The following is a 27,266-nucleotide window of genomic DNA, read 5'->3' as shown; positions in this document are numbered from 1 at the left end:
CGCAGTGTGACTTCCAGTAATCAGTGTGATCCCACCTGTTTTAAGGTAGAATGTTTCTTTTTCAAACAACTCAGCAAAGTTATGCAACCTGAATAGGGATTTTTCCTTTTCAGAAAATTAGTAGATACTTCAGCTGTAAAACTCTCCGGGCAGTGATGGATCTGCGTGGACTTACCTCGCCACGAGTCTCACTCACCCCCAGTTTTAGGTGAGACATTTGCCCCTAGTAACTTAGCTGGTGGGGCGTATATTGCCAGAGACTCTGGTTCCTGTTCTTTTCCATATTTTTCAGATTGTTATATTTTGAAAGCAAAATTGCAGTTGTAGCCGTCTGGTAAGGACATCAGTGGAAGTAAGTGTGAAGGAATAAATCGTCCATTACAGGGCATTGAATGGAGCTCCTTGTGAATACTGACTCACTGTGCTATACTCCAGAAATTAGCACAACATTGTAAATCAACTAGACTTCAATAAAAAAAAACAAAACTGGTTTCTCCTCTCCTGCCCAGCCCACCAGCCCACCTCCCTTCTTGTTGGTGGCATGCAACCTGCCACTTCCATTTCCATGACTAACTCTGAGAAAAGAGCCTTAGTCCCCCCACCTGGCTGACTGGCCACTCAGGGGTGTTTGGGTCCTGCCACAGGCACGGTCCCAGGGGCCCTCCCCCATTCTGGGCCTGGAATCCTGGTGTCGGTGGCCAGGCAGGACCCTGCTGTTATTCTAACCGTTCCTAAGGGACACACTCATAAAGGCAGTCAGTGTTTTGCATGAGAGATCCCTGCCACCCACGTACCCGTGCATGCTACACACACACGGACGTCCGTGCCCATGTGCACACATGTATATTTTTAGTATTTGGTTGACCTGAGTACCCAGCCTGTGCAGGTGGTGACTGAGACCAGTGGGTTGGTTTATCCAGGTGGCCCGTTGCCAGAGCAGGGGTGGGGACACCCTGTGTGAGTGTCGTCTGTCTGCATGACCGTCGGTGCCCTGGGCCACCCCTGTCACTTCTGGCTGGCCCCACTGGGCTGTGGTTTTGCCCTGTCGGCGTCTCTGCTGCAGTCCGTCCGAGCTGTGGCTCAGAATGAATGCTGTGAGCTGACTGTACAGACGACCGTGGAGGTTTCTCCCCCTCAAAGCTCTGTAGCCGGGTGGGCTTCACCGTCTCACTGTGCTGGGCGTTGGCTGTGTTGTCCGATGTCCCGAGCAGTCGTGCCGCGGTGTCAGGGTGGGTGACACTCCCTTGCCGCAGCCACCCGGCTCCGCGCTCACCCCTGCGACCTCGGCCGGCGGGTCCCGCCGTGTGGACAGCAGCTTCCCTGCCTGGTGAGCCGTGCGGGCAGAGAGGCCCTGTGAAGACTGTCCTGTGTCTGTCCATCCCATGGCTGCACAGAAAGTTGCAGTGATGGTCCTTGGACGTGTCCTGTCTCATGGGAACGTTTAGGGAAAGCCACCCAAGTCGGACCAGTGGTCACGCACACGCCCCGTGCTGGAGCTGACCCAGTTCCTGCAGGGCTTCATGGAGACTTTGGTATGTGAGTTGTCACCATCCATCCCGAGATGAGCGTGTGTCCAGTGTCTCCTCACCTTCTGTGACCCGAGACCCCTTCCCCCTGGAAGTGTCATTCGGAAGACGCAGTCCAGCCTCAGGGAGAGTCGGAAGTGGGAGCCACTTGGGCCTGTTGTGGTCATGGTCGCTTTCCTTCTGGCGTCAGGACAGCGTCTCCCCTCCCCCACCCGCCATCACTGCCCTGACCCCGCCTCAGCCATCCTCCCTGTGTCCCCTTGCTGTCCCTCCACGGGGCCCCCAGTGCGCTTCCCTGGTGCTGGTCCCTCTTCCTCCCGCGTCCCCCTTTCTACTCATACTTGGGTCTGGGGGTCTGCCTCCCTCCCCGGCCCCCTCCCCCGCACACCCAGGGCCCTTCCATCTCCCAGGTGCCCTTTAAATGCCCTTGATGAATGAGCGGGTGGGGCCCCCTGCCCGGGGAGCTAGTGCCCTGAGCAAGAAACACCCGTGTGGGAGACACAGTCACGGTCTGCGGGGCTGCGTCCCGGGTGGGGACACAGGCAGGGCCCTGTGGGAGGTAATGAAGGTGACCGGGACCTCCGGGGCACGAAAAGGTCAGGGAGGGTGTTTCATTTAAGCTTAATTTGCAAAAATGCTCTAGATTTCAATAGACAGAAAAGAGGAAGAAAGGTCACCGGGTGGAGGCTGAGAAGCAACGCGTGTCTGAAAGGCCAGGCCGCGGGGAGGATGTGAATGGTGCAGCTGGGAAGCGGGTGCCGGCAGGTCAGAGACGCACAGGGCCCCCCTCCCCTGTGGTCTGAGCTCTCCTGCTGGGTCGTCAGTGATTCGGGGGTGGGGTGAGGGGCTGCTGTAGTCATGACCCCGAATGCACGCAGCCACGGTTTGGCGGGAAGGGAGCCCCTTGTCTGTGGGGTCCCCAGGGGGTTACCTGCAAGTTGCTCAGGACGTGGTGGGTCCTGGGAGCACACGGCAGGTGTGGGAGGCTGGGAACCTCGAGGGTGTGTGACCGGGGAGGATGCTTGACAGAAGAGTCCTGTTGCAGAGGGAATTCTGAAGTACGTTCTGGAATGAGAAGCATCACACTTCTGTGTCCGCCTCGGAGCTGGAGCTGGGAAGGACCGGGGAGGCATCCCAGGGGTCTCACGGTGGGGCAGGGGGTGGGGGGGTGGGGGGGGAACGTTCTGAAGTCCTCGGCTGACAGTGCGGCAGAGGGTTTCTGGTGGTGCAGTCCGGTTACAGTGGGTGATCAGTGCTACTGGTGACCCAGGATGCCCCGCCTGCGAATGCACCCTGGTGACTGGAGAGCAGGGTCACAAACAGCACCTGGACACCCGTGTCCAAACAGCGTGCTCACAGCAGCCAGATGAGTGTACTGTGAGGAACCGGCACACGGTCACGAGCCTGGTCCCCTCTGTGAGTGGACACGCTGTGTGTATAGCCCGTGGTCCAGCTGGCTCTGTGTCCCCGGAGAACCCGGCCACTACAACAGTTTCCTCTTCTCAGTACAAAAGCGCCCTGGAATATTCCTGAATGATTGTTCCATGCTTTTAACCCAGCCGTGACGCCGATTAAATGAAAGTGCACGTGTGATTTATCTCAGCTACACTCAGTCTGTGCACTCGGATTTTCTTACACTGTGAGTAGATTTAACTACATTTAATTAAATAGACGGGACCACTGTGCACCTTGTCTGCAGCGTCCTCACAAGGCCGGAGGAAATGGAGGCACGGGGGGAAGAGCGTAGAGAGCAGAGGAGGGCAAGGACCCAGAGTGACGCTTGAGAAAACCTTTATATTTGGAAGTAACTTCAAGTGTAAGAGTTGAAGAGACAAATCCCGGCCAGCGGGTCGGGGAGTGCTGTGTAGGCGGAGGCGAGGCTGTCTCCTGTTAGGGGTCTCTCCTTGGCCCTGCCCCGCCTGCTTTCTCTCTCTGAGATGAGGATTTTGGTCGTCTCTCTGGCTGTTGTTCACACTCTTCCCTCATCCCTTGGAGCCCTGCAGGGAATTCCTTCAGGCCGAGTGGATACCCACTTCTCATCCAAGTTCCCGCTGCCGGTTCCTCCCTGACCCCACGTTTGTGACGACAAGTGTGAACGCACAGTGACTAGGCCTTAGTCATCCATATGCATGAATAAACCCAGGAGCATCGAATTTTTGCAAAATCCACAACCATAAGAAACAAATAAACACAAATGTCATTGCAAATGGAGAGGATAAGATGAGTAGAAGAAAACGTAAAGTGTCGTCTTTTCGGAGAGAAAAGCCGATGTTACCGTACAACCCAAGAACGGGCCAGCGTAGGAAAGGAAGGCTCACAGGAGAGAAAGCCAGCAGCCGCACAGGTGGTGCCGCGGTGGGCGAGCGCGAGTTGGTCTGAAGAGCCCCTGACCTGACGTGTCTGATGAGGTGAACGCTCGTTAGATTCCACCCGGCAGGAGACAGGCTTCAAGGTGGAGGGGAAGCTTGGAAGAACCTGGACATGGGACGCAGAGGACACGTGTAGGATGGTTTCTTACGTGTGACGTTGGTGTCAGCTCTCGACCGCTGGGCAGGTGTTGGTGGAGGACTGGGGCGTCGGCTGGATGTGTTCTGTTCAACCCCAGCTGTTCGTGGCCTCGCGTCTCCCAGTTACTCTTAGAGTTAGGTGCTGTCACACAGCAGGCAGGCCGAGTGAGTGGAACTGAGCTTTGCAAGTGCCTTTGGGCCGGAGGGATAATTTTATTGTCCTCTGCTGTCTTCTGTAAACCCTTCCGCGAGGCAGAAATAACCTGTCAGCATCCTGTCCCCGCTCCTTGCAGCCCGAGCTTGCCACGCGGCAGTGCCATGTGCCCGGCGCTGCAGGGCCTACAGCCCCGCCAAAGACTTGACAAAGAGCTTCACCTGTGGCCCCAGCTGGGAGGAACTTGTTGAGATTGGATACGAGCGCCGTTCCGACACAAAGTGTCCGCCTTAGGAAAGTCAGAGATGAATCCCCATGGGCTGCTGGTGGGTCTGTGGGACCTTAGATTTTCTGGTTGGGAGCCAATCAAAAGCGCTACTTGGCACATTCAAAACAAAACTTACAGGGGGTGTTGCCCTGTGGACCATGGATTGAGCAGGTGGCTGGTTGGTTGGCAGCAGCGGGGGGCCGGGGAGGGGGCGGGCAGAGAGGGACCCGGACGCTGGGATCTGAAGCCTCAGGGGGTCAGGCAGGGAAGCTGCGCCTGGGGCGACTGCGGTTTCTTCGCAGAATCATGTGCTGAATGAGCTGATGTACTTGTTAGTCTCAATCAGCTCCTTCCCTGACGCGGCTTAGCCATGTGACACAGACCCCTCGGGAGGGGCTGCCACGTCACCAGGGCACACGATCACCTGACCTGCAGAGAGGGCTTTCGTAGGAAAGCTGATGAGGAGTGTATCCCCTGGGCGACGGGCAGAAGGACCTGTGTTTCTACCTGGCTCTCCCCCAGGTGGTTCTGTGCATTGTCCAGACCCTGGATGTGGGCGGGCCGATCCCTGGGGCTGCCGGGAAGGAAGGTGTCTGTGCTGAGCTAGTTAGTGCTAACTCGACAGCCACCTTAGCATCGGCCTCCCACGTGCCTCCTGGTTACCACCACGGACCCTCCCAGAGCCTCCAGGTGCCACTCTCCGTCAGCGTTGTAGTCGAGTGGCAGGTCCCACGCAGCTCTCTGAGCGACTCAGACTCTGTGTCCACGTCTTCAGGGTGTATTTCTGGAAGAGGTCAGCTATATTAGTTTATGCCTAAGCCCCTGGTGTCCCATTCTGAACGTGTTTGTGGTTTCTCTGCTGGCGGCAGCATTTTCGACTGTTCCTTTGCGATAAGACCAGGTCAGCACTTTCCCCTCTGGACGTCTCCCGGGGGTAGGAGCACATGAGGGTTCCAGGTCAAGTGAGTTTGCCCGCGGGACCGGGTAGGGCTCTGTTGTGGTCCCGTGTGTTCTCACCCTCCACACGGGCTGCACTGCACAGAAATTTTCCAACTTATAGGACCATTTATGTCTTCTGAGGGAGACTGTTCCTCAGCCTGGTGGGAACCTGTAAGCCCCTCTGGAAAGTGCTGGAAAAGGTCAGCGCGTGGGAGTGCTGGCTGTGGAGTCAGAAGGGGGCAGGTTTACAGGGAGCCCAGGACGTTACCTGTGCGTGTGCGTGCGTGCATGTGTGTGCGCACGTGAGTGTGCATGTGTGTGCACATATGCGTACACATGTGTTTGTACAGTCGGACACTGAGGGCCAGGGGCCAGCGGGAGAGAAGAGGGTCAGAAATGCTCCCACAGTTTCCTGTCTCAACATAGTGGGTATCGAGGGCGTGGAAGGGAAGGAAACGGTTTTTCCAGAGCAAGACTTCTGCCCACATTGATCTATCGACCAGAAGCTGCGTCTGCCCGGCGAGACCCTGGGTTGGGTGTCCCTGCAGCACCCCTCTCTCCCCCTCCGCTGGCTCGTGAGTTTGCTCCAGAATCAGCAATGCTCGCGTCTTGGCTGAGAGCCGGGGGTGTGTGGCCATGGAGGGTTGAGGGATGGTTGCAGCTTCATCCGTGGACTATTTAAGATGCAAGTTCAGCTTTTACTCTAATTGAGCTGAGAAAGCACAGTCATAAATTTCCCACGGAGATCTCTTCAGTGGCAAATTCTTTTTAAATCTGTGCTTTGCAGTTGCCTTCCATTGCTGAATTTTCCTGGGAAAGCCATTTTCCATTATTTTCATCTTCCGTTCACTTATTAAATAAGGTATTTCCTCCACCTTTTCCTACCAAACTGTACATGTGAACACAGCCGCTTTGTTCACATCTTCTTTATGACTCATCCTTGGTGAAAGCTTCTCGGCTTAGATCCTGAAGACGGACCCAATGCTCTGCCCCAGCAAGCCTCCATTTTCAGGTTCTAATTGCTTCCCATATTTCAAAAGCCATCACAGAACTGGTGGGCCCATTCGCCTTATTGTAGGAGTCCCCTGAGTGCAGCTTTCAAGGCGCTTTGAGGACCCATTAGGGACACACATTAAACAGAGCTGCATTTCTATCCTCAGAGCTGTGTGTATAATCAGCACACTTACCTGATTAACCTTTTTGATGAAAAGTGTACGTCATCACAATTTTTCAGTGCCGTTTAATTTGTTAGATCATTCTGGGCGTGATGGCTGTGCAGCACTGAACGACCTTATTAGAAAATCACTTGCAGCAGTTAATGAGATGCCTTTCTCTACCTGAGTGGTAACCAAGTGCATTGTATTTATTTGTCTTGAAACAGGTTTTGCCTGGCATTCTGCAGAAGCATTGCTGTATTTTACCTGACAGGAACACAGGTGAGTGCGTTCTGTTCTTCTGATTTTGATTGTCGGTTTTACATCAGCGGAAAATTGAGAAGCATGATTACATAATTTAGATATCTTGGTTTTTTTTAACGGTCATTTTATATATTGACTGAAACAAGCACAAAAGTGGATTGTTCAGTTCTGCCATGAATTGTAACCTTAGCTCAGAGATTTGTTTTATTTGACAAAGGAAATAGATTTAGACGATTGTTGGATTTTGAAGGGAAACTGGTTACCTTATTAAGTTGAATGTATTCGTGTCAAAGTTGTTTCTTTTGTGGATTATACGTACATGTTCAGTAAGAAAAGCCGCCGTTACTCTCCAGCATGGAATATATCCGCAGTCTGTTCGCAGTCAAGGCTTTGCTTACAGTCAGGGTAGGAACTGGCCAGGTGCCACACTCAAAACCTCGAGGGTGTCAGTGAGTGAAAACATAGGGCGGTGTCTTTAACGGGAGATTGTGTGACTGTGTAGTTTTTCACTGAAGGACCGATGTATGTGGCTGGAGGTTGTAAGTGAGGTGGTTTGCATTACTTTTAAGGAAACATCATGGAAGGAAAAAATGTCTAAAAAAAACCTTTGGAACTTTGTTGTTTTGAGGTTGAGCAAGGAGAGTGTGTTGTCCTGTGCGCACACAACTCAGTCACCGCCCTGTGCTTCTAATGAGAGTACTTACTAATACAGAGATACCGGGTCCTGAGGGAAAGGTGGACACACTGCATCTTTTCTGCAGACGGTTTTGCGAGAGTTCACGCATTCCTAGGATCTGCTGTGTTCGGTCAAGTGCGTTGGTCTGCGTCCCCGGGTACTTTGGTTGGGTATGAAACAGAGGTGCTGGCCTTACCTTCTGTGACTGCCGGCCGAGCAGACTGAGTCACAGCGGCTCGCTGTGGCCGTTAAGGGAAGGCAACCTGCTGGGGTTTTCTCTACTTCCGTCTTAAATAGCACCTTCACTGGCTGGTATGTTTACCGGGGTCCCACTCTTAAATCATCGACAAGACACTGTGGTTTTTTTTTTTTTCTGTAGCACCAACTTTACTGAAATTTCCAAAGTAATTTTTTTTTTATTTGAAGTACAGTCAGTTACAATGTGTCAATTTCTGGTGTACAACACAATGTCCCAGTCATGCATACATATACATTTATTCATTTTCATGTTCCTTTTCATTAAAGGTTGTTACAAGATGTCGAGTACATTCCCTGTGTTACACGGAAGAGATTTGTTTTTCACCTATTTTTATATATCGTGGTTAACATTTACAAATCTCAAACTCCCAAGTTTATCCCTTCCCACCCTCTTTCCCCTGGTAACTGTAAGATTGTTTGCTATGCCTGTGAGTCTGTTTCTGTTTTGTAGATGAGTTCATTAGTGTCCTCTTTTTTCTTTTCTTTCTTCCTTTTTTTTTTTAGATTTCACATGTGAATGATATCATGTGGTATTTTTCTTTCTCTGTCTGGCTTACTTCACTTAGTATGATCATCTCCAGGTCCATCCATGTTGCTGCAAATGGCATTATTTTATTCTTCTTTATGGCCAAGTAGTATTCCATTGCATAAAGATACCACAGTTTCTTTAACCGGTCACCGTCGATGGACATTTAGGTTGCTTCCAAGTCTTGGCTAACAAGACACTGTTTTATATTATGTGTTCCAATGTAAAACGCCAAGTATTTTGGAAAACTAGGATCTTCATTTTTTGCTCATAATTGTGAGTAGATTGTGTTACTGTTATTTTTCTAAAAAGTTCACAGACCTCTCTCTGTTCTGACTTCACCCGATCAGTCATGTCTCCGCTGTGAGTCTGAGCACTTGTTCAGAGCATGGTCGGATATTGGTTGAGCCTCTTCCTGTTTTCTGAAGGTCTTGATTGGTAGTGAAAATACACAAACATGTGACAAAACAAAGATTTTGTGAAGTGTGTCCGTCGACAGCAGTGTGTGTGCCACTGTTTAAAGCGGGAACATTTTTCAGGTTAGTTTCTCTCTTCCAGGTGAGTTGCTGATTCTGAGAAGCATCCAAAATAACGACAAAATTAATGAGTAGACATTTGCGGTTCTGTGGGGCTCTGAGTGGATTTTAAATATTGGAACGAGTTTTCTGTGCTTTTAGTTGGTTTGTTTTATAAGAAGCTTCAAGTTGACATGGAAAATATTTCCAAATTGAGACACTTTATTTGCTTTTCGTAAGAATCCATGTAACCAACCTCCAGAACCAAGAAAGCTGCCTTCCTTTGTGACCTGAATGCTGGGGTCATTTGCTAGACAGTTTCCTTACCGCTGTTTCTGTATGATGGAGTCCTTTTGAAGTCAGTGCCGAGGACCTGAGGCTGTGACATTAGGTACAGAAAAAGGGAAGAATGTTATCAAATGGGGAGAAAGAGGAGTTGGCTGTAGCTACAGCTCTTAGAGGTGTAAATTCGTTCGTAATTGAGAGATCTAAGAATTCTCGTTTTTACCACTTTATTTGATCTAGTATGTCTGAAGCTGCTTAGTTATTTAGGAAATGTTTGGAAATTGCTTCCAACTCAGACAGAGTGGTTATTGCTTTTGCATTTTAATGGCAAATAGGGTCCTTAGGAACTTGAATGTGGTTTGTTTTTACCTCAGCGGTTTTACAGAAGATTTCAAATTTCTGGGTGAGAAGATCGACTTTGGAATGAGTAGAGGGTTTCACTGCGGGAAGATGAGAACCATGGTGCAGATGGTGGCGGTGACGCTGCGCGCCGAGGAGAATGTCCTTAATGCCCCTGAACTGGACTCTCAGAGATGGCTAAGGTGGTAAACGTTGTGTTCTGTGTACTTCACAGAATTAAAAAAGAAAGATCGACTTTGGGGTGAACCATGGCTTTTGTTGCATTTGATTTTTACGTATTTTGGAAGCGCTGTGTATCCAGTAACTTCTGTGAGTTGCAGCTGAGCCCCTGGAATGGGACACCTGTTTTCAGGCGTCTCTGCTGTGGAGCTAACGCGGTGCCAGCGGTTGGCCTTCTCGGAGGTCAGCGTGACTGCTTTTGAGACAGAATTCCTCGTTTCCTGCCGTTTGCTTCCCTGTGATCATTCTGGTTGGTGACGGGAGAGCTGGGGTGAACTGTGTTGCCCTCCTCTGTGGACAACCTTGCTTTCCATACAGAGTCCGGTGGGGGGTGGGCAGCATGTTCTGTGGCTAAAAAGACCGGAAATAACTGGGGCAGCGCCGTGCTGAGCTGCACGAGGACCGAGGGTGAGCCCGGCCGGAGGACGCGCCTCCTCTCCGGCCCACGTCTGACGGCCCTGCCCGTCCGGGAGGGCAGACCCCGCGCCTCCCCGCCTGCTGCCTCCCCCAGCTGGAGGCGGGGAAAATCCGCCTGCACTCGGAGGGCTTTGTGTCATAAACTGGGAGGGGCTTTCGTGGAGAACTGCTGTCTGTTCCCGGACGTGGCTCCCTGCCTCGGGCCGGGCGGCCACCTGCCGGGGTCTTCTGAGCCGGCATCTCGTTCTCGCAGGCGCTTTGGCGGAGGTTGGAGAAGGCCGCTCTGGAGGTGCAGCCCGTGCTGCCCTCTCCCAGCGCCTCGCTGAGCTTTACCTTCCCCGCGGCCGCGAGCTGGCGCCAGGCTCCGGGCCAACGGGTCGATGTGCTGGCCTCTGTGAGCGTCCCCGACAGCCGCTCTCACGGCGCAGTGGCCTCGGCCCTGGGCTCTTGTGAGGCCTTCTCTCCAGGGTGTTCCTTGAGCCTCCAGCACCTGGGTTTGGTGTGACTGCTGCATCTTACTGCTTAGAGGGTTGCCCGGTGTCCTGGGTGGCTGTGCGCGTGCAGATGGGGGACATCTGTTCCACTTGGGCGTCGTTCCCATGAGCAGAGGCGCTGCCGCGCTGCCCTCGGCTGGCCGACAGCGGTGCGAGCAGCCTGTCCGTGTCACTGCCGTGGTGGACCTGTCGTTTATCATTCAGAAACACACATCTGGTTAACCAAAGCTTAGTTACATCGAAACAAAATGACGTTTTAAGTCTTTCACCATTTTCATTATTTAAAAATCTGGTCTAACTGTCATTCATTTTCTCCAAAAACCCTTTTCTCCACAAGTGCACCAGGGAGGCTGCTTTGCTGAGATGCCAGTTAGCATAATGGTTTTCCAATGTCGCGCGTGTCATGAGGTCAGAACTGCCGTGTCGGGGAGGCTGGCTGCCTCCTGTAACAGCAGGTGTTGTCGGGCCGGAGTGGGGAGCAGCCCCGACGGTCCCGCCACGCACCTCGCTCCAGAGGGCCCCGGGTGCCTGGGCGGGAACACACTCCTCTCCAGGTGTCGTCTGGCCTCACCTGTTGACTCACTTTCTGGGCCTCAGTTTTCTCTCGCTGAAGGTGAGGCGTTCGACCAGCCACCCAGAGGCTCTTCCAAGGGCAACGCGCTGCATTTCTGTGACTCCATGACTGCTGTGGGGTTTGTGGAATGAAGGACAAATGTGCTGATCCCAGCTTTTCTGTGGCACTGATTTAAGGTAGAACAGAGACATTGCAGCATTTTTACTGTCATATTTTCACCCTGTCAGTCCTTTGCACATCAGGTGACCATTCCTTCACCTGTGTGGGGTCCGCTGTGCGGTGGACCGGGACGGGTGCTGCCTTCCTGTCTCAGGCACCAGACACGCCCCACGGAGCTGCTTCCCCATGAGCCTCTGCTTCTGAGAGCTCCAGGACGCGGAACGGCTACCTCTGAACTCTGAGCGACAGTGGTACCATGTTTTGGGTTTGGTAGACCCTTGTTTCTGCATTTAATGTTGTGAAACTGAGTGCTTAGCTTGGGTTTATCCTATTACATAAGAAATGGCGACTTGAACCTTAGTCGGGACCATGATGAGATGCAGACAACAGAAACTGCCTTGGCTGTTCTTGGGACCAACAGCGATGAGATGGAGGAGGAGGAACTCTGTTCATGTGGATCCGTTACGTTGAGTTTCATTTCTGCCCTGTGCTGTCCCAAGAGCTGGAACCCAGAGACGGGCAGGCGGCCTTGCTCTTGAAGGACTCAGGGCCTGTCGAAGGGACAGGACACAGTCAGTTCCTGAAGGACGATGACCACGTGGGCATGAGGGTCAGTGCGGAGGCCAGTGTGGTCATTTCTGCTTGGAACAGTCTGGGAAGCTTTTCCCCAGAGGGCCCAATGGGTTCTGAGGATGAGTGGACGTTCTCTGTGGGGACGGGTGCGGAGGCAGACCAATGCAGGCAGAGGACGCAGGCCAGGGGTCTGAAGTCTAAAGTCCAAAGTGGGATGTCAGCTGGCCAGTGTGGGCTGTGTGGCAGGGCTAGGGCTGCAGGCCTCTGGTGCTGCAGGAGGAGCCTGGACAGTGCTGCACCAGGCTGGCTGGGGCCGTGAGCCTGGCTCCGCGGGCTCCCAGGGCCACCGCCGGGGCCCATCTGCCTTCATCCCCTTCGCCTGGCGCCTTTCAGGGGAGAAGGCCCCACACGGGCCTCCGTGGATAAGCACATGATGCGGCAAGTGCTGGAGAAGCTCTGGGGCCCTGCTCACCTGTCTCCGGGGCCACGGAGTGGGTTTGGAAGGTGTGTCGGGAAACGTGGGGGGACCCACAGGCCTTTACCCCAGGCGCGAAGGAAGAGTGAACGCAGGGCACTGGACACTTGTCCTGCGAAGACGAGATCATTTCAGAAACCGGGAGGTTAGCTGTGAGGAAGCAGCAACGTGGCCAGTGTTGGGGCTGCAGGAAGTGAGCCCAGACCTGCCAGCGTGCGCGGGGCCGGCTCCGGGCCGTCGCGCCCGGCGACGGGGCCGTCGGGGCCGTTGCTAGTGTGTGCGTGAGTTACCAGGCCCTGAACTACCAGCGAAAGGAACCCAGGAATATCAGGGACTCGTGATCTTCATCTTTAAAATTAAAAATGCCATTGGCTGGTGTTAAAGCCACAAGAACGCCTGGAATTGAAATGAGTCTGCGGGAGCCGTGGAGTTACCGTGGGGCTGGAGCCTGAAGACCCGGCTTAATGTTTGAGTTTCGCTGCTTATTTTATGACTGTTTTGACATTTACTTAAATTCTCTGAGTTTCCATTTCACCTTTAAAATTGGGGTAATAAAAACGGCAGCATGAAAGGACGGCTTAGTGACAGGAGGGGGACGCATATAAAACACTTCCCGCTGAGAGTGGCTGCCGGCGTGGTCTCGGGAGCTGGAGCACACAGAAGGTGACAGAGGCGTCCTCTGAATCCGGGTGGTTCCGGCCCCGGGGCCCTGGCCAGCGTTACTCTGGGGGAGAGGCCTCGCCAGCCTTGCCAGCCTTGCCAGCCTCTGCATCCTCACCTGACACGTGCAGAGGTGGGACCTGGTGTCTCCAAGACGCTGTGCAAACTCTGATACACGAACATCCTGTCACTCGTGTGGTGTAGACTGTGTCTGTGCAGCACCGTGTGTGCACACGCACCATGCACATCCATGCATTGCGCGCACACGCACTGCATACGTGTGCCGTGTACACTCATGCACACTATGTACATGCGTGCACCATGCATGCACAGCGCGCACTCACCATGCACACTCACCATGCACACACACACTGTGCGTGCACACTATGCAGCACACAGCACATGCATGCATGACACGTATTTTTGCACCACGCACACACGAGCTTCTGCTGTATATAGCACATACATGCACCAGGCACACGTATGCACTGTGCAGTGTGTAGCACATACACACACATGTAAGCATGATGGGGTTTTAGCACACAGGGCTTGTGGCACAGAGTTGTTGGTGTCACTACTCAGTGATGGAGACCTGCTTTTCATGCAGTTGGATAACGACAGCTTCAGTTCTTCAGTCAAACAGGGGTGCTCAGGGCTGCTGCTGTCTGGGGCGAGCGCTGTGAGCCTTGAGCAGAGGGCGCGTGCCCGTCTCTGACGTAGTCGTCGGACGCTCACTTAGGAAGAGGTACAGCCTCCCTGTTTCAGAGGGAGTCAGTGATGCTCTAATGGAGAGAAAATACTAATGAATAGAAAGAAAAATATTGAATCTCTTTTTTGTGCTTTTCTTAGGAACTTAACTCTGGAATCCAATCTGGATTCAAATCACACTGTTAGTCATGAGAGAAAGTTACCTTCCTGATGGCAGCTTTTTCAGTTAAACATGTGGGAGTAATAGTAACCGTCACGCTCATAGGCTCCTTATTACGTGTTCAGTGCTGTGTGGACGGCTGAGTCGTGAGCACACACAAGCCTTACCCCACACCGGGGAGAAACATGCTCATTGCCCTTCGTGGGCCAGGGGAGCGGAGGGCAGGGGGCCGTGGGGCGTCACACAGGTCAGCAGGGAGCAGTGTCCCGGGGGGCGGGTGCTGAGGAGCGGGCGGAGGGTCGCAGCCCCGATGTGCCCGTCCAGCCCAGTGCCTGGTTTTGCAGGAATCATGCGTGAGGGCTGCAGGCGTCTCTGTTTCAGGAGCGCATGACTGACATGCAGCGTGGTCTCCAGTGGTGCTGTCAGAGAACACTCCTGCGGACGTGTGCAGGCGACCCAGACCCCAGCCCGTGCGCGGGGTTTTCGCCGTTTACGGCCCGCAGAGCGGCACCCGAGCCCGCTGGTCCCCGAGCCTGAGTGGCATCCACCTGGCAGAGCACGTTCCCCGAGTGCACTCTGCACGGCGAGCGTCGGACTGGCCGGCTCACAGCAGACGCCGGCAGGCGTAGCTGAGACTGAGGCGGGCGGCCAGGGTCTGTGAGCCGGGACTGACCCCCCCAGGGCTTTCCCTGGGAGGCGGCCGGACGGAGACGTGGCTGCACAGCTGCGCCCTCGCCCAAGCCCAGCCCTCCCCGCGCCAGCCTCGGGTCGAGTTGCCCACCCAGAGACGCACACAGCGGCTGGGAAGCCGCCTGCCTCCAAGGGCAGACACCAACTGCACGCGAGCTCGTGGCCAACTGAAACCTGCTTTGAAAACTCCGGAAACTCCAAGTGCATGCCCCAGTGGGAGAGTGCCTCTTCTGTCGTGTTCCCTTCCCGCGGAGGAGAAGCACCGGCAGCTGCCAGCGGTTCTGAGCCTGGTCTGGGTCTGACAGTCGGAGAGCGTCAGTTCCCGTCTGCCACCAGTGGTGGAAGCGAGAAGCCGTGACTCCCTAACACCTTCTTCTTGCCGTTTTCTTTGATTGGGATGGTCCCTGTACAGTTATGAAATGGCAGGCATACATTTTACATCAGTTTTTATTATGTATTCCAGTGCAACAGCCACAAAGTGCATTTTCAACCCCTGTTTCTCTGACTGCAAGTTCACCCAGACCCCAGCGTTAACTTTGACACTCAGGGCTGACGTGCCAGCAGCCAGGAGGTCTGGCTGGATGGCAGGGTGGACGGCTGCCGCATCGGCTGCACGTTTCCTCTCCCTCTTTTTTTTTTTCCTGGCTTCTCTAAAGCTTTGCTTTGGCCTCTGTGACCTGACTTAACCTTTATTCCTCCCACATTAAGGAAGGAATAACACAAACTTTTGATATTTTTGGCACATCCGAAGCTCACTGGGTCCTTCCCTGCCCACCCGGAGGAGGACAGGAAATCGAGGGGTCACAGGGCGGCCTTCGCCCCACACACATCATCCAGCGCCGACAGAATCAGGCCAAGACGTGGGTCTCTGGGGCTGGACGTGCTGTTGCTGAACGTCACAGGTAACTGTTTCTCCTCGCAGGTGGCAGCTCAGCGCTGTTTCGTACCGTGGGTGACGTGGGAGCCAACCAGGCATTGACGATCTTTCACCCCCGACCCCTCATCCTTCTTTTTCCAAACGAGCTTTCACCACGTATCAGCGAGTCAGGACCATGCCCGCAAAGCCCACTTCTGACACCAGCTGTGTCAGGGTCCCGAGACCAACGCCAGGCGTGGTGATTTCCTGGGGCTGACAGGGCTCGAGATGCGGTCTTGCTCACAGGTAAGATTTATTCCCATGAAAGGAAGCAACGTGAAGTCAGCAAAGGGACGAGGTGCGTGGAGGCGAAGTCCAGAGAAACAAGATGCAGTTTCCAAGGGTTTCCTCCCAGCGAAGTCTCGCAGGACCCCGGCTCCTCTGGCAGTGAGCTGGGACAACACGTGCTGATCAGAGATGCTCGCCTCACACAGGAGTCCAGGGTTTTGTGGGGTGGCTGCCCAGTGCCTTCGTGACGACCGTGGTCACTATGATTCCAGACTCCCAGAGGGGAAGCAGGTGTTCTGCACACCTTACAGTGTTCACACTAGCGCGTAGGCGCAGTGAGCCAGTCTCACCAATCAGGGGACATTTCACATCAGTTTATGGGGTGGGAACTGTTCGCCACTCAAGGCTTGGACGTCAGCAAGGGTCAGCTTTGCGAGCAGGCCTTTCTATAGGTGGCAGCCTCAGGCCTGCTGTGTTCATGCTGTTCTGCACAAGGTGCCACCAGTAGAAAGTTTTTAAGGAGGGGTTTGCAGCTGTGGTTTTTGCTGCGAAGTCTGCGGCCCAGGGTATGTTTTCACTCGTGGAACCTCTGCATTAGGACCAGGTGCACTGCAAAGTGCAGTCACCACGTGTCTGGTGGCGCGGCAGCCGTGGAGGGCGTGCGCCCCGGCCGGGCTCCCCTCCTCGGTACAGGGAGGGCCACCTACGTAAGACCACGTGAAGAGCCAATGGTGCATCTTAAACTGGGACATCATGGCAGAAGTCAGTGGAAACACATGGACTCCATGTGCTTAAATTTCCCCCTCAAACTCCAGGAGGTCGACCGCAGTCTGTGTTTTTCTGTGTTGATAACGATGTTGAAAATGTGGAACTCTCCCTGAAAGGGGGAATCCTGAGATGACAAGTACAGCACAGCTCTGCGTTACAGACGAGTGGCTGGTGGGTGCGAGCACCGCTTGGCGCTGAGCTGTGCCCCACGGCTCTCCCTGACCGGGACCCCGGCTCCTCTGGCAGTGAGCTGGGACGGTGTGTGACCGCTGATGGGAGGTGCTTCCCTGCAGGCCTGCTGGGTGGCAGCCAGCTCTTTCTAGGTGTTTGCATCACACGTTCCGTGTACCTGGTGTGACGAGTTCAGGGGCGAAGTTCTTTCTCTGCACCTCACCCCCCGCTCCATTTCTCACGCTGAACGGTTTCTTTGGGGCTTGGTTGATTCGGGAGACTTAGGACTCAGAGCACAAATGCTCCTCACAGCCGCGACTTGGGGCTTCTGTTTTCCTTCATCTGACCGATTCCTGAAAAGTGAACCCTTTTTCAGAGCTGAGGCATCGGCTGCTGCTGCTCCTGCCCATCACAGGCTGCCCTTCCTCCTCCAGGCAGCCTCCCCCCGCCCCCACGTCCACTCGCCCTCGGACTCTGAAACAAGGCTGTTTGTACTGTGGTCACTGCACTGGCCTCTGAGAAAGAGAGTTTCTAGACTGTGCTTGAAACTGACATTTTTGACCTTGAATAACAGTTAGCATTTTAGTGTCTGTTGTGGGAGTTTAGGTTTTCCTAGCTTTTAGCGGCGTGAGACACTGGCTCAGGAAAGAGCGAGGTTCCGAGCGCAGAGCTGCGGCCCTTCGTTTCCCTGTGTCACCCGTCGTCCACCTCAGCCCCCGGAGGAGCCAAAAACGGCAACATTAAAGGGCTTTGTTTCCGTGCAAGATTCCTCTGCCTGGAAGCCTCCTGGGCTCAGGCTCGTGGGCCGCACGTTAGGACCGGGCGTCCGCAGCAGCGTCTGTGGGGGTCTGCAGGGGACGTCATCCAGTTCTCTCCAGGTGCCCCCACCGCAGTCCACACTTGAATGCTCTGTCTGCAAACAGCTCTGTCGAACCCCATGTTTCCAGCGAGGACGTGGTGAGTGACTCGTGGAAACGAGGCTGATGGGTTCCTGTGCCCTTTCTAGAGGTCAGGGGATAACTACGCCCTGTTACTCTGTAATCTCTGGATGCTTTCATCTCTTTCCTTCTTAAATTGGCATAAATCACCCCAATAGGCCAGTCACTGTCCCTTCTGCCCAGCATCCCCTCCGCACAAGCTGGTAGAACTGCCCGGGGCTCCTGGGAAGCCAGCATTGCCGGTGGTGGGGGTGGTTGGTGGTGGAGGCGTGAGGGGCCACCCAGACCTGGCAGCCGGGTGGGTGGGGGTCCCACTGGAGCGTCCCGTCCCTGATGTCCCTGGGCCCAGAGCAGAGCGCCACCCTCTGGCTGGACCTGGGACAGTTTGCTGCGGACACGTGTGTAACGCGTCTCATCCCCTGCTGGGCTTTGCCTAAATCATCGATTGCTTCTCTCTGAATAATGCTGGTTTCTTTAGTCGTCACACGGCATGGAACACAATGTGTGGCGAGGTAGCGTTTCTTTCTGCTTTATTTCTAGGTTGCGTGAAACTTCAGCGCGACCGCTTAGGAGGACCAGGGCTTGACATGGGGCAACTTTGTAAACCGTGTTAGTGTCCTGAGTTTCAGCAGAACTTCGCACCGTGTGGGTCTTGGGGAAACTGTTAATTGCACGGACTCGGAGCTGATTTCTTTGGCAGAAGGACACGCCGTCGCATGACGTCCAGGGAAACGTAAACAAAATTATAGGTACTACGTAGCCAGCAGTAACTGTCGTGTCCTGAAAACTTGCTGTGCTGCGTACAGTTTCCTGAATAGTCTGCTCGGGCCGTTTACCCTCAACAAGCAGGAAGGAACTGGGAGTCGGTGCATCTGCATCCCTGGACGTTGGGGCCGGGTCACTCTGTGTCGGGGCGTCCGTGCACTGGGGTTTGTTTAGCGGCCCCCGGCCCCTACCTGCGAGACCCTCCCGGTCTTGGCAGTCAGTGGTGTCTCGAGATGACCCACGTGTGCCCCCATGTTGGGGGACGGGATCACCCTCACTGAGACCTGCAGGGCAGGGAGAGGGCAGTGCGGAGCTGGTGACCTTGCTGGGAACAGGCACCCCCGGCCGGACTGGGCCGGGGAGACGTGCGAGGCTGCAGTGCTGGGTGTGCGGGGAAGAGTGATTTCCTGCCGTGTCTGCGTGTCCCCGGAGGGACCGTGACGTCTCGATGCCTTCCCAATAGCCGTCTGCTTTATCCTTTCAGGGACGTCGGGAGCCTGACAAACCAAAACATAGGAAAAAGCAAGAAGCAGAACGTGGCGGGCTCTGTTCATCCCGTCTTAGACGGGGGCGTGGGGGGTGACACAGGGCCCCAGGGCAGTGCAGCGGTGCCTTTGTCAGGGACCGTCCTCCTGGCTGCCCGGAGTCAGAGGACTGACTCCACCGCAGGCAGCCACGCGAGGTCCCTTCCCCGAGGGCTGGGCGGCAGCGCCACCTGGTGGGTGCAGGCGGCAGAGCTGAGAGCTGCGTGGCCGCAGGTACCTGGAGGGGGGCCTTCAGCCCAGTGCCCGCCTGTCCCCCGAGAAGGGGCCTCCCTTCTCTGGCACGTCAGCCTCGCCCCAGATGAGCCCTGAGAGATGGGCCTCAGCCTGGAAGAGTCTTTGCGGCGAGGCCCTGCGGCTGGCGTGGCCCCCTGTGCAGGAAGAAGCCCCCAGCCGCCTCAGGACGGGCTCCCGAGGGCGTCCTGCCCGGAGCTGCTGTGGTTCCGTCCCGAGTCAGGAGCTGGCCCGCAGGCCTTGCTGCGGGGGGTCATCATCTTCAGGATTCTGAGCACCGCGCATTCGGACAGCGGCTATTCCCGAGCCCCTCCTTGCCTGGATGGCCGGCCGGACATGGTCTGGGCCCCTCGCCCACACTGCTCAGGGTCACCACAGCAGTGATTTGCTTTGGTCTGGGGCATCGGGGAAAGTCTTAAGCGCCGAGTCACACACACTGGCCGTTTTGGTCCTCATGGTGCTGTGATGCCGTCTCTGTGTGTCTGGGAAACAGGACCCTCAGGACAGAGGAGCGAGTGCCCCCAGGACGAGAGGCCTCCCAGTCATTTCCGTCCACAGTCACCTCGGAAGTACCTCTGTTATTCACTCATCAAACACGGGCTCACCGCTGCTGTAAGTCGGGTGAGGTCCAGGCACTGGGGTCACAGCAGGCGCACTTCTCCGTCAGGACAGAGCCTATGTTCAAGGGCAGGAGGTGAGAGAGTAGCGTTGGATGGGGTGCATCCCAGAGCGGCATCACCTGGGCTGAGCGAGAGGGAGGGCCGGGCTCGGGGGTGAGGGCGCCACCAGCACCCTAGGACGGTGGTTAGGGCGGAAATACGGCCTTGTGGCCCCGAAGCCGCCCCTGTTGTGAAGGTGACCCCTCACCCCCCAGACCTCAAGGAAGCCTTTTCAGGATCCAGCACCTGTGGGACTGGCACCTGGTGTGTGGGTCCTGAGATGCTGGCATCCAAGCTGATGGGGTCACCCTCACTGCAGGGCCAGCTCTGCTCTCTGCAGGGGAATGAGGCGTTGACATGGACCTGCGGGGCTGCGATGCCTGAGAGCTGGGGGGAGACGTGGGGTGGGGATGACTGTTGACGTCTCCCTGGGAGCCCATCATCCTCGGGGAGGGGACAGGAAGGGGATGAAGACTTGGTGATGCAGAAGTTCAGGCAGAAGGTGGGTGCTGGGGGGAGGCCCTGTTCCTGCTCTCACCTAGGACTCGGCAGCCTCTCCCAGCTCCCGGGCAGGTAGGATGCCCCTGCCGTGGGCCAGGCCCCATTAGGTGGGGAGCCACGTGGATGGGCCGAGGGTGGAGTGAACGTGGCCCTCGGTCCCAGGCAGCACTGCCCAGCTGGGTCAGGGAGGAGGGGAACTGGCTGTTCGCAGCCCAACAGTGGGTAGGGGCTGAATTGCCGAGTCCTGACGTGGGGTCTGTGGGGATGCGGCCGGTTCCGCGGGAGAAGTGGCTGAGCGCGTCGGGGGCGCAGGGCTAGGGCAGGCTGTGTGGGATGCTCGCTGCTGGACTGTGGGCGTGACTTCACTTCTCCGGGTCTCGATTCTCTCGCCTGGCGAAGGTCCAGGACTTGAGTCCGTGTGAAAGCGCCTTGTGAACTGTGATGACGAAAATCAGGAGACACCAGCTGCTCCTGAATCAGAGCATCTCCTGGGGCACTGCCACGGGGTGGCTCCAGCTCCAGCTGCTCGGGGAGCAGCAGGACCGGCCAGGAGGACGGGGTCGGGAGGAGGGAGTCTCCATGGGGCCGGTGCAGAGGCTTCCTTGATCCCTGGGACCCTCCCGATGCCAAGGGGCAGGAGCGGGGAGGGGTCTGGGGTGAGAAGGCGCAGGGGCTCGATTCTCTGTAACCTTCTCTCTAAAGTGAAGTAAGATGTGCACACGGTGGAGGGTGAAGTCAGTGAACCTTCAGAGATAAACATGCGAAGCATCCGCAGAGATAAAGGGACAGAAGTGGCGGGAATGATTTGTGGGAGTTGCGGGGTGATGGCTGGGGCCCAGGGACTGGGCAGGCGGGACTGCCCCTCCACCTGTGGGGCCAGCCTGCACACAGGGGTGTGTTGAGGGCAGTGCCTCCTCGGGCTTATTTAACTAAGGATGTTAAGACGTCTCAACTCTGGGACTGCAGCAAACCCCTACTTTCCTGGCTCAGAGAGGAGCTGGTGGACGCACCCAGGACATGCCCAGGACGTGCCCAGGAGGCCATGAAGCGGGAGGAAGCCCAGGGTGTGGTCACCTGCATGCTGCACGTGACACTTGCTGCGTCTGCACTGACTTGTGTGGTTGGACATGCGGGACGTGGTGGACACCGCAGTGTGTGGAGGGGCACTGGGGTGGAGCTCAGGCCAAAACCGGGTTACATGGACCCAAAGTGCAGATATGGAGGGAAGGGCGAGCAGAAGCAGGATCTGGGAGAGCTGGGATCACTACCGAGACACAGTCATGGCAGAAACGACAAAGTGTTTGCTGAAGAAAATCCGGGTGCGTGGTGGTAAGGGGATCTGTCCCTGGGTCCCGGCTCTGGTCCGTCTCTCAGCAGCCGTGATCAGCCATGTTCCCTTCTGGACCTCAGTCTCCTCACCTGTCCGAGGAAGGAACTTTATTATTCACACATGAGGTGTCACATTTCGTTAAATTATTTATTTTAAAGGTCAGGTTTATCAGAAGCCCGTCCCCCTGTCTTTTCCTCCTCAGGCCATGGGAGAACCAACAGGACCCGAATGCCACCCTCAAGTCTTTGCACGTGGGCTCTGGGTAAACACAGTCATCAGTCATTCTCTGTCACAGGGTATTTCTTGAAAAAAGAAAACAAAAAAAAGAAGAGGGGGATGATGGCCGGGGGCTGCTGGCTGCATCGTCCTGGCTGATGACTGGGGCTGTGCTTCCCAGCCACACTCTGCGAGCCGAGCTGTTGGGGGAGGCCGGTGCCTCTGGCCTTCTGCGTGTTTGCTTTCTGGTGAGTGGGAGAAGGGGTAGCAGCCAGTGTGCCAGGCCCCCCGAGGCTGGCCGCTGATGGCTGGGCAGTGGCAGATGGAGGACCTTGTTGACAGCAATCAGGATCCGGTGGTTCCTTTTGAGCAAAGTGTTGAAATCCACAAGGAAGCCTGAGAGCTGGAGGCAGGAGCCTGGAACGCAGCAGTGAGACCACAGCATCTTTGGTGTAAGGGACCCAGAGCCTGGGATGCAGCAGTCTTCAGTGTCCAGATCCATCTGCAGGTCACTTCAGAGTCTGCTGTAAATCACGGGGCACAGAGTCACTTAACAGGGAGGAGTAGGAGCCCCAGGCTGGAGGAAATGGAGGCTCCGCTCTGAGGGAAGCCCAGGGCACCATAAGCCAGTGTTGCCTCCTTGGAATCCTGAGCCTGTGAAACCAGTGTTGACTTTCTGTTAACAGTAAGATAGGAACCATGGAAGATATTTGTCAGGACACAGCAGCATTTAATAATATTTTTAAACAAGGTACCAGAAATAAGGCAGGTGGACCAGTCACTGCAGTGGGTTCCCTTCTGCTCTGCAGAGGACCACGGGGCCCACGACGTGTTCCGTGCCCTCCAGCACCTGCCGCGGGTGCCTCAGGACTTGACGTTCAGTGACTGCAGGAAATTCATTCAGAGCCAGAGCACTGGTCCAAAATGGAGGTGGTGCTGGGTTTTCAATCTCGTGCTGGTCTGAAGTCATCTCTGTGACATGAAGATACAGCTTCTCGATACCTTGTTACCCAAAGTGGAGAAATAAAATGTTGCCAATTTAGTGTTATTTGTGTGATGAGGTAGAACTTGATGGGGACACTGTTTACGAGGTGGCCGTTTCCAAAGGAAAACATTCAATGCCACCCCCCAGCCTTTTCATTATACTAGTGATAAATAAAGTGATACTATTTACTGAGCACTCGTGTGATTTTCACACCACTTTTAAGACGGGAGCGTTTTCTCTGTTACATGGTTGTGGAAACATGTTGGAGAGAAATGTGACCCAGTTGGAAAATTGCAGAGCAAGGAGTAAATCTAAACTTGATCTGTACGGGGTGGGGTGGGAGGGTGGCAGGGGCACTACTCTGTATGTTCCCTGAAGAAAAAATTGTAGTGTTTCTGGTAGAGAAAATAAGAGATTAAGTTAAGCCAAAGGGAAAACTCATCTACATCCTCTTCCAGAGAGAATCACTGTTACTACTTGGATTCTTATTTTATTCATGTTTTCTGTACATAGATTATGTAAATAGAGGAATACGCATGCTGTTTTGTAATATTTTTCTTAACATTGTATTGTAAATACTTCTCTGTGCTTTTTCTAATATTTATAATATTCCATTGTGTGCCTGAAGCATAATTCAAGTAATTCATGGGATTTCTCCCTTGTTTCTGTTACTTTGCTGCATTAGAAAAATACCACAGGAATATTTTCATATGTGTCTTTCATATATAACGTATGTCCTTTGGATAAATTGGTAGATAGGTCAGTAGGGAGACGGGTACGCGCAGGTTTAGTGCTTTTGGTATTTACTGCGAGCATGAAGTGTGCCCCAGTTTTCACTGGTTGCTTTCACTCGTCCAGCAGACCTTCGCTGAGTGACCAGGCTGTGCTGGGCGCTGTCCGCGGTGCTGGGTGCTGGGCGCCGTATGTGTGCATAGTGTTCTTAGGTTCCTTTGAAGGTTTTCATTTTAAACTATCTCAAAATTATAGAAAATTTGAAAAAAGAAACTTATCTCAGGGTTCTGGAATTGTTATGGTTACAAATACTTGTCTTCCAAAATATTTCTGTTTATTCTGACAGAGAGAACGGCACATTCTTACTAAAACTATAGATGTAGATAAATTGTCATGAGACCTGAGGGACCCATGAAGAGCCTTCGTGTGTGCTTGGTCGTTGTGACTGACCAGCGAGGCCAGTTGGTGTGTTAGCTCTTCTCCAGAATCATCGTGTTTACCGCCAGGGCTGCCACCTATGTGAAGATTTGATCGTTCAGAGACATGTGGTAGAGAGACTAAAATTTAAATGTGAACATTCATGAGATTTTTGAAGTTAATATTTGTGAAGGCGTTTCCTTAACTCCTAGTTACCTTTGTCACCATCATAGTTGTGCTCCCTCTTGGCTCATTACTTTATAATTTGTATGAAGATTTTTATCACAGGATATTTTTAGTGAATTCTGAGGTATTAGCTGCTACAAAATACAGAAGTGTTTTATTTCATCCTGCAAAGTCATAGCTAAACAGAGGATGAGAAATAGATGGACCAGTGGGAAAAGGCCTGCCTGTGGCCAGCAGGAAGTGGGAGGTTTTGAGCCAGACGCAGGAAGGCAGACGCTGCGTGGTCTCGCTCACCCGAGGCCCCTGAGAGGCCAGACTCCAGAGGCAGAGGGTAGGAGGGAGGCTATGGGGGGCTGGGGGGCGGCGGCCACAGGGCGCGAAGCGTCGGTCCTGCCGGTGAGCGAGTCTGTGGTCCTGCTCTGTGTTCCTGACACTTCCTAGGATGGCAGATGCTATGCTGTGTTCTTACCGCACACAGGTGCACGTGTAAGGGTGATGGCACAGTGATAAGGGGGCAGGGACGTTCGTCTGTGGCCTCGGCGGTGCCGATGGTGGCGCGAGTGTGATTCCTTCCCCCAGACTCATCGAGTTGTGCACGGTAACTGTGTACAGTGGGTCGCACGTCAGTCATGCCTCGATAAAGCGGTTTGGAGGGAGAAGGAGGAGGGCACCAGTCTCAGCTAAGTGGCCCCTTGGCTCTGTTGCCCTTGGTAACTTGCTTTCGTTCGGCCTGACCCAGGTCAGCGGTCTGTTGCCTGTGATGGGTGGTCCTGACCCGTCCCGATGCACTAGCCTTCTCCCGGGGGTGGGGCGGGGAGACCCTCCACTCAGGGCAGCCTGCTGGGGGAGGGGCCGAGGCTCTGTAGGAGCGTCGTGGTCGGCAGCGGTGGCGTCACGTGCAGGAGCGCAGAGCCCTCCTTGGAGACGTGAGGGGCCGCAGTATCCTGAGCAGGACTGTCACCCACAGACAGACTCCACGCCGTCAGCATCCAGCCCTTCATCCCACTGTCATGACAAGGGCCTTAACCCCAAACCTTCTCAGGGGTCTCCAGGCCTGCCTTTGTGAACGTCTCTGTCCTAAAAGCCGCACCAGGGCTGCCGCGCACTTGTGCAGTCACAGCTGGCTGTTCTGCTGCCTGGAGGAGGTGACCCCTGTGAGCTGACAGCTCCTCTCTTGTGAGAGCTGCATGCACAGGTGGCTGTCGAACAGGCATTTGCTTTCCAGCCCCTGTCCCTTCTGGGATGATCAAACAGGCTGTTGCCGCCATGGACCCAGGGGAGGCCATGCAGGTGTGTTGGTGGAAGCAGCCAGCCGGCAGAGCCGTGGAGGGCTTTGTGCTCTGAGCACAGGGTCTGACCTGACCCCTGTGTTGTAGCATGGCACCACGGTCTGGGGGCTTAACCAGCACACAGCTGCACACACACACCTGCACACACATGTGTCTGTGCTCACACACCTGCACTCACACGCCTGTACTCACACACCTGCACACACACACCTACACTCAGACACTTGCACACACACCCCCACACACACACAGCTGCACACACACCTGCGCTCACACTCCTGCACACACCCTCGCTCTTTGATGTGTATTTGTTTTACCAGCTTTCTTTTCCTTTTGATGTTCCCTGAGTCTCTAATCTCTACTTGGTCACTTCAGGCCGAGACTGGCTGGTCGCTGTCATTTATTGTGGAACGTGGACAACTCCAGCTTCTTACTGAATGAGTTCTTATCTGAGCAGCGAGGACAGGAAGAAAAGTGACAGAGTCACTGTCCGCTCAACACGGGCTGCACAGCCGCCGGTGTGACTCACTTCATCCCACAGGAGTGTGGGCACTGGGCAGAGGGGCTCCGGTAGTATGAAGAGGAGCTCGTGTCTGCCCCGACATCCCTCTGCTCACCCCTCTTAGATGCTGGGACTTCATGGGTGCACTTGACACAGTAACCAGGACCCCCTGTGTGTACATCATTTATTTTTTCAAACGAAGGAGAGCTTTCTCCTTATATCTAAGAAATGGGAATACCCAAGCTTTACATCCTTAGAAATGTGTAATTACTTTAATGAAATATTCTTAAAATGTAGTGTATGAAAAAATGCTTTAGTTATTCAGTTAAATTGGTGACTTTATAGACATGAGCTGTACAGTTTCTAGTATGTTCTGTGGCCTTGATTTCAGGCTGAAAAACACAGTTAGTTTCAGTGCACTTTGCATGACGTATATCAGACCCCAGAGCATCGTGACGTTGATAACAGAATTAAAACCATCTAAGCAAATATGGAATTTTGGTGCTTAAATGATTTGCAACATTTTTTAAGCTAGAATGCGCGTGAAACTGTTTTAACCTGCAGGAAGCGTGTTTAACTGCAGACATCAAAGCACAGCCTTCTGCAGCCCTCCTTATTTAAGGGTCTTGCTGTGGCCCAGATGATGATTTGGGAACCTGGGAGGGTGAATCGAGATTCGGGACTTACATGGACAATTGGACTTGATCAAAATTTAAAAAATCTTTTGTGCATCAAAGGACGTCATCGTAGAACCGCAGAAACAACCCAAAGAGTGAGAGAAAATAATTACAGAGCATCCACATGTAAGGGACGTGTGTCCAGGTTTCACAAAGAACTCCTGCGAGTCAGCGACTCCTTCACCTGAGCCATTCCAAGGTGCTGGCAAAGTGACATCGTTCCTCCCCCTGAAATTTATCCTAAAGATGCCTCCTCCCGCAGCTCCTCTGGACAGCTCCAGTCCACATAATGACTCCCCAGGCAAACGGCTGGGTGGGCTCGTCCCCACAGGGGGACAGGGCAGTGACTTGGGTCAAACCTCTGGGTTCCTGACACCCACGTCTGGCGCCTTCTAACGCAGCAGAACCTCCTTCTCCGGGGAGGTTCACGCGAAGCTCCTTCAGGTACTGGTGGTCGGTCCCACCTGTTTACTTTCGAACTTGTGCCTCTGTCAGGTTATCTCGAGGTGCTTCCGTTCACACGTAGTAGAATCTGTCAAAGCTGTGAAACTGTCTTTACTCTTTACAGAGCGTTAGGACAGTCGCTCTTTGTAGATGTTTGTGAAGAGGCTGTGGAATCTGGGCGATGTGGGCGGGGTCGTCCGGGATG

At 54.4% G+C, this 27,266-nt stretch overlaps 1 protein-coding gene across 1 annotated transcript in view; it reads left to right on the top strand.

The window, feature by feature from the left end:
- DLGAP2 (DLG associated protein 2) overlaps positions 1 to 27,266 on the top strand; it is a 363,853-nt gene that overhangs the window by 4,717 nt on the left and 331,870 nt on the right. The window contains exon 3 of the mRNA XM_072950578.1: positions 6,776 to 6,830. Coding sequence (XP_072806679.1) covers positions 6,776 to 6,830 — 55 coding nt within the window. The remainder of the gene's footprint in view (positions 1 to 6,775; positions 6,831 to 27,266) is intronic.

Source organism: Vicugna pacos, chromosome 26 (assembly GCF_048564905.1).
Source record: "Vicugna pacos chromosome 26, VicPac4, whole genome shotgun sequence".
Lineage (NCBI taxonomy): Eukaryota > Metazoa > Chordata > Mammalia > Artiodactyla > Camelidae > Vicugna > Vicugna pacos.
This window is presented reverse-complemented; position numbering and strand designations above follow the sequence as displayed.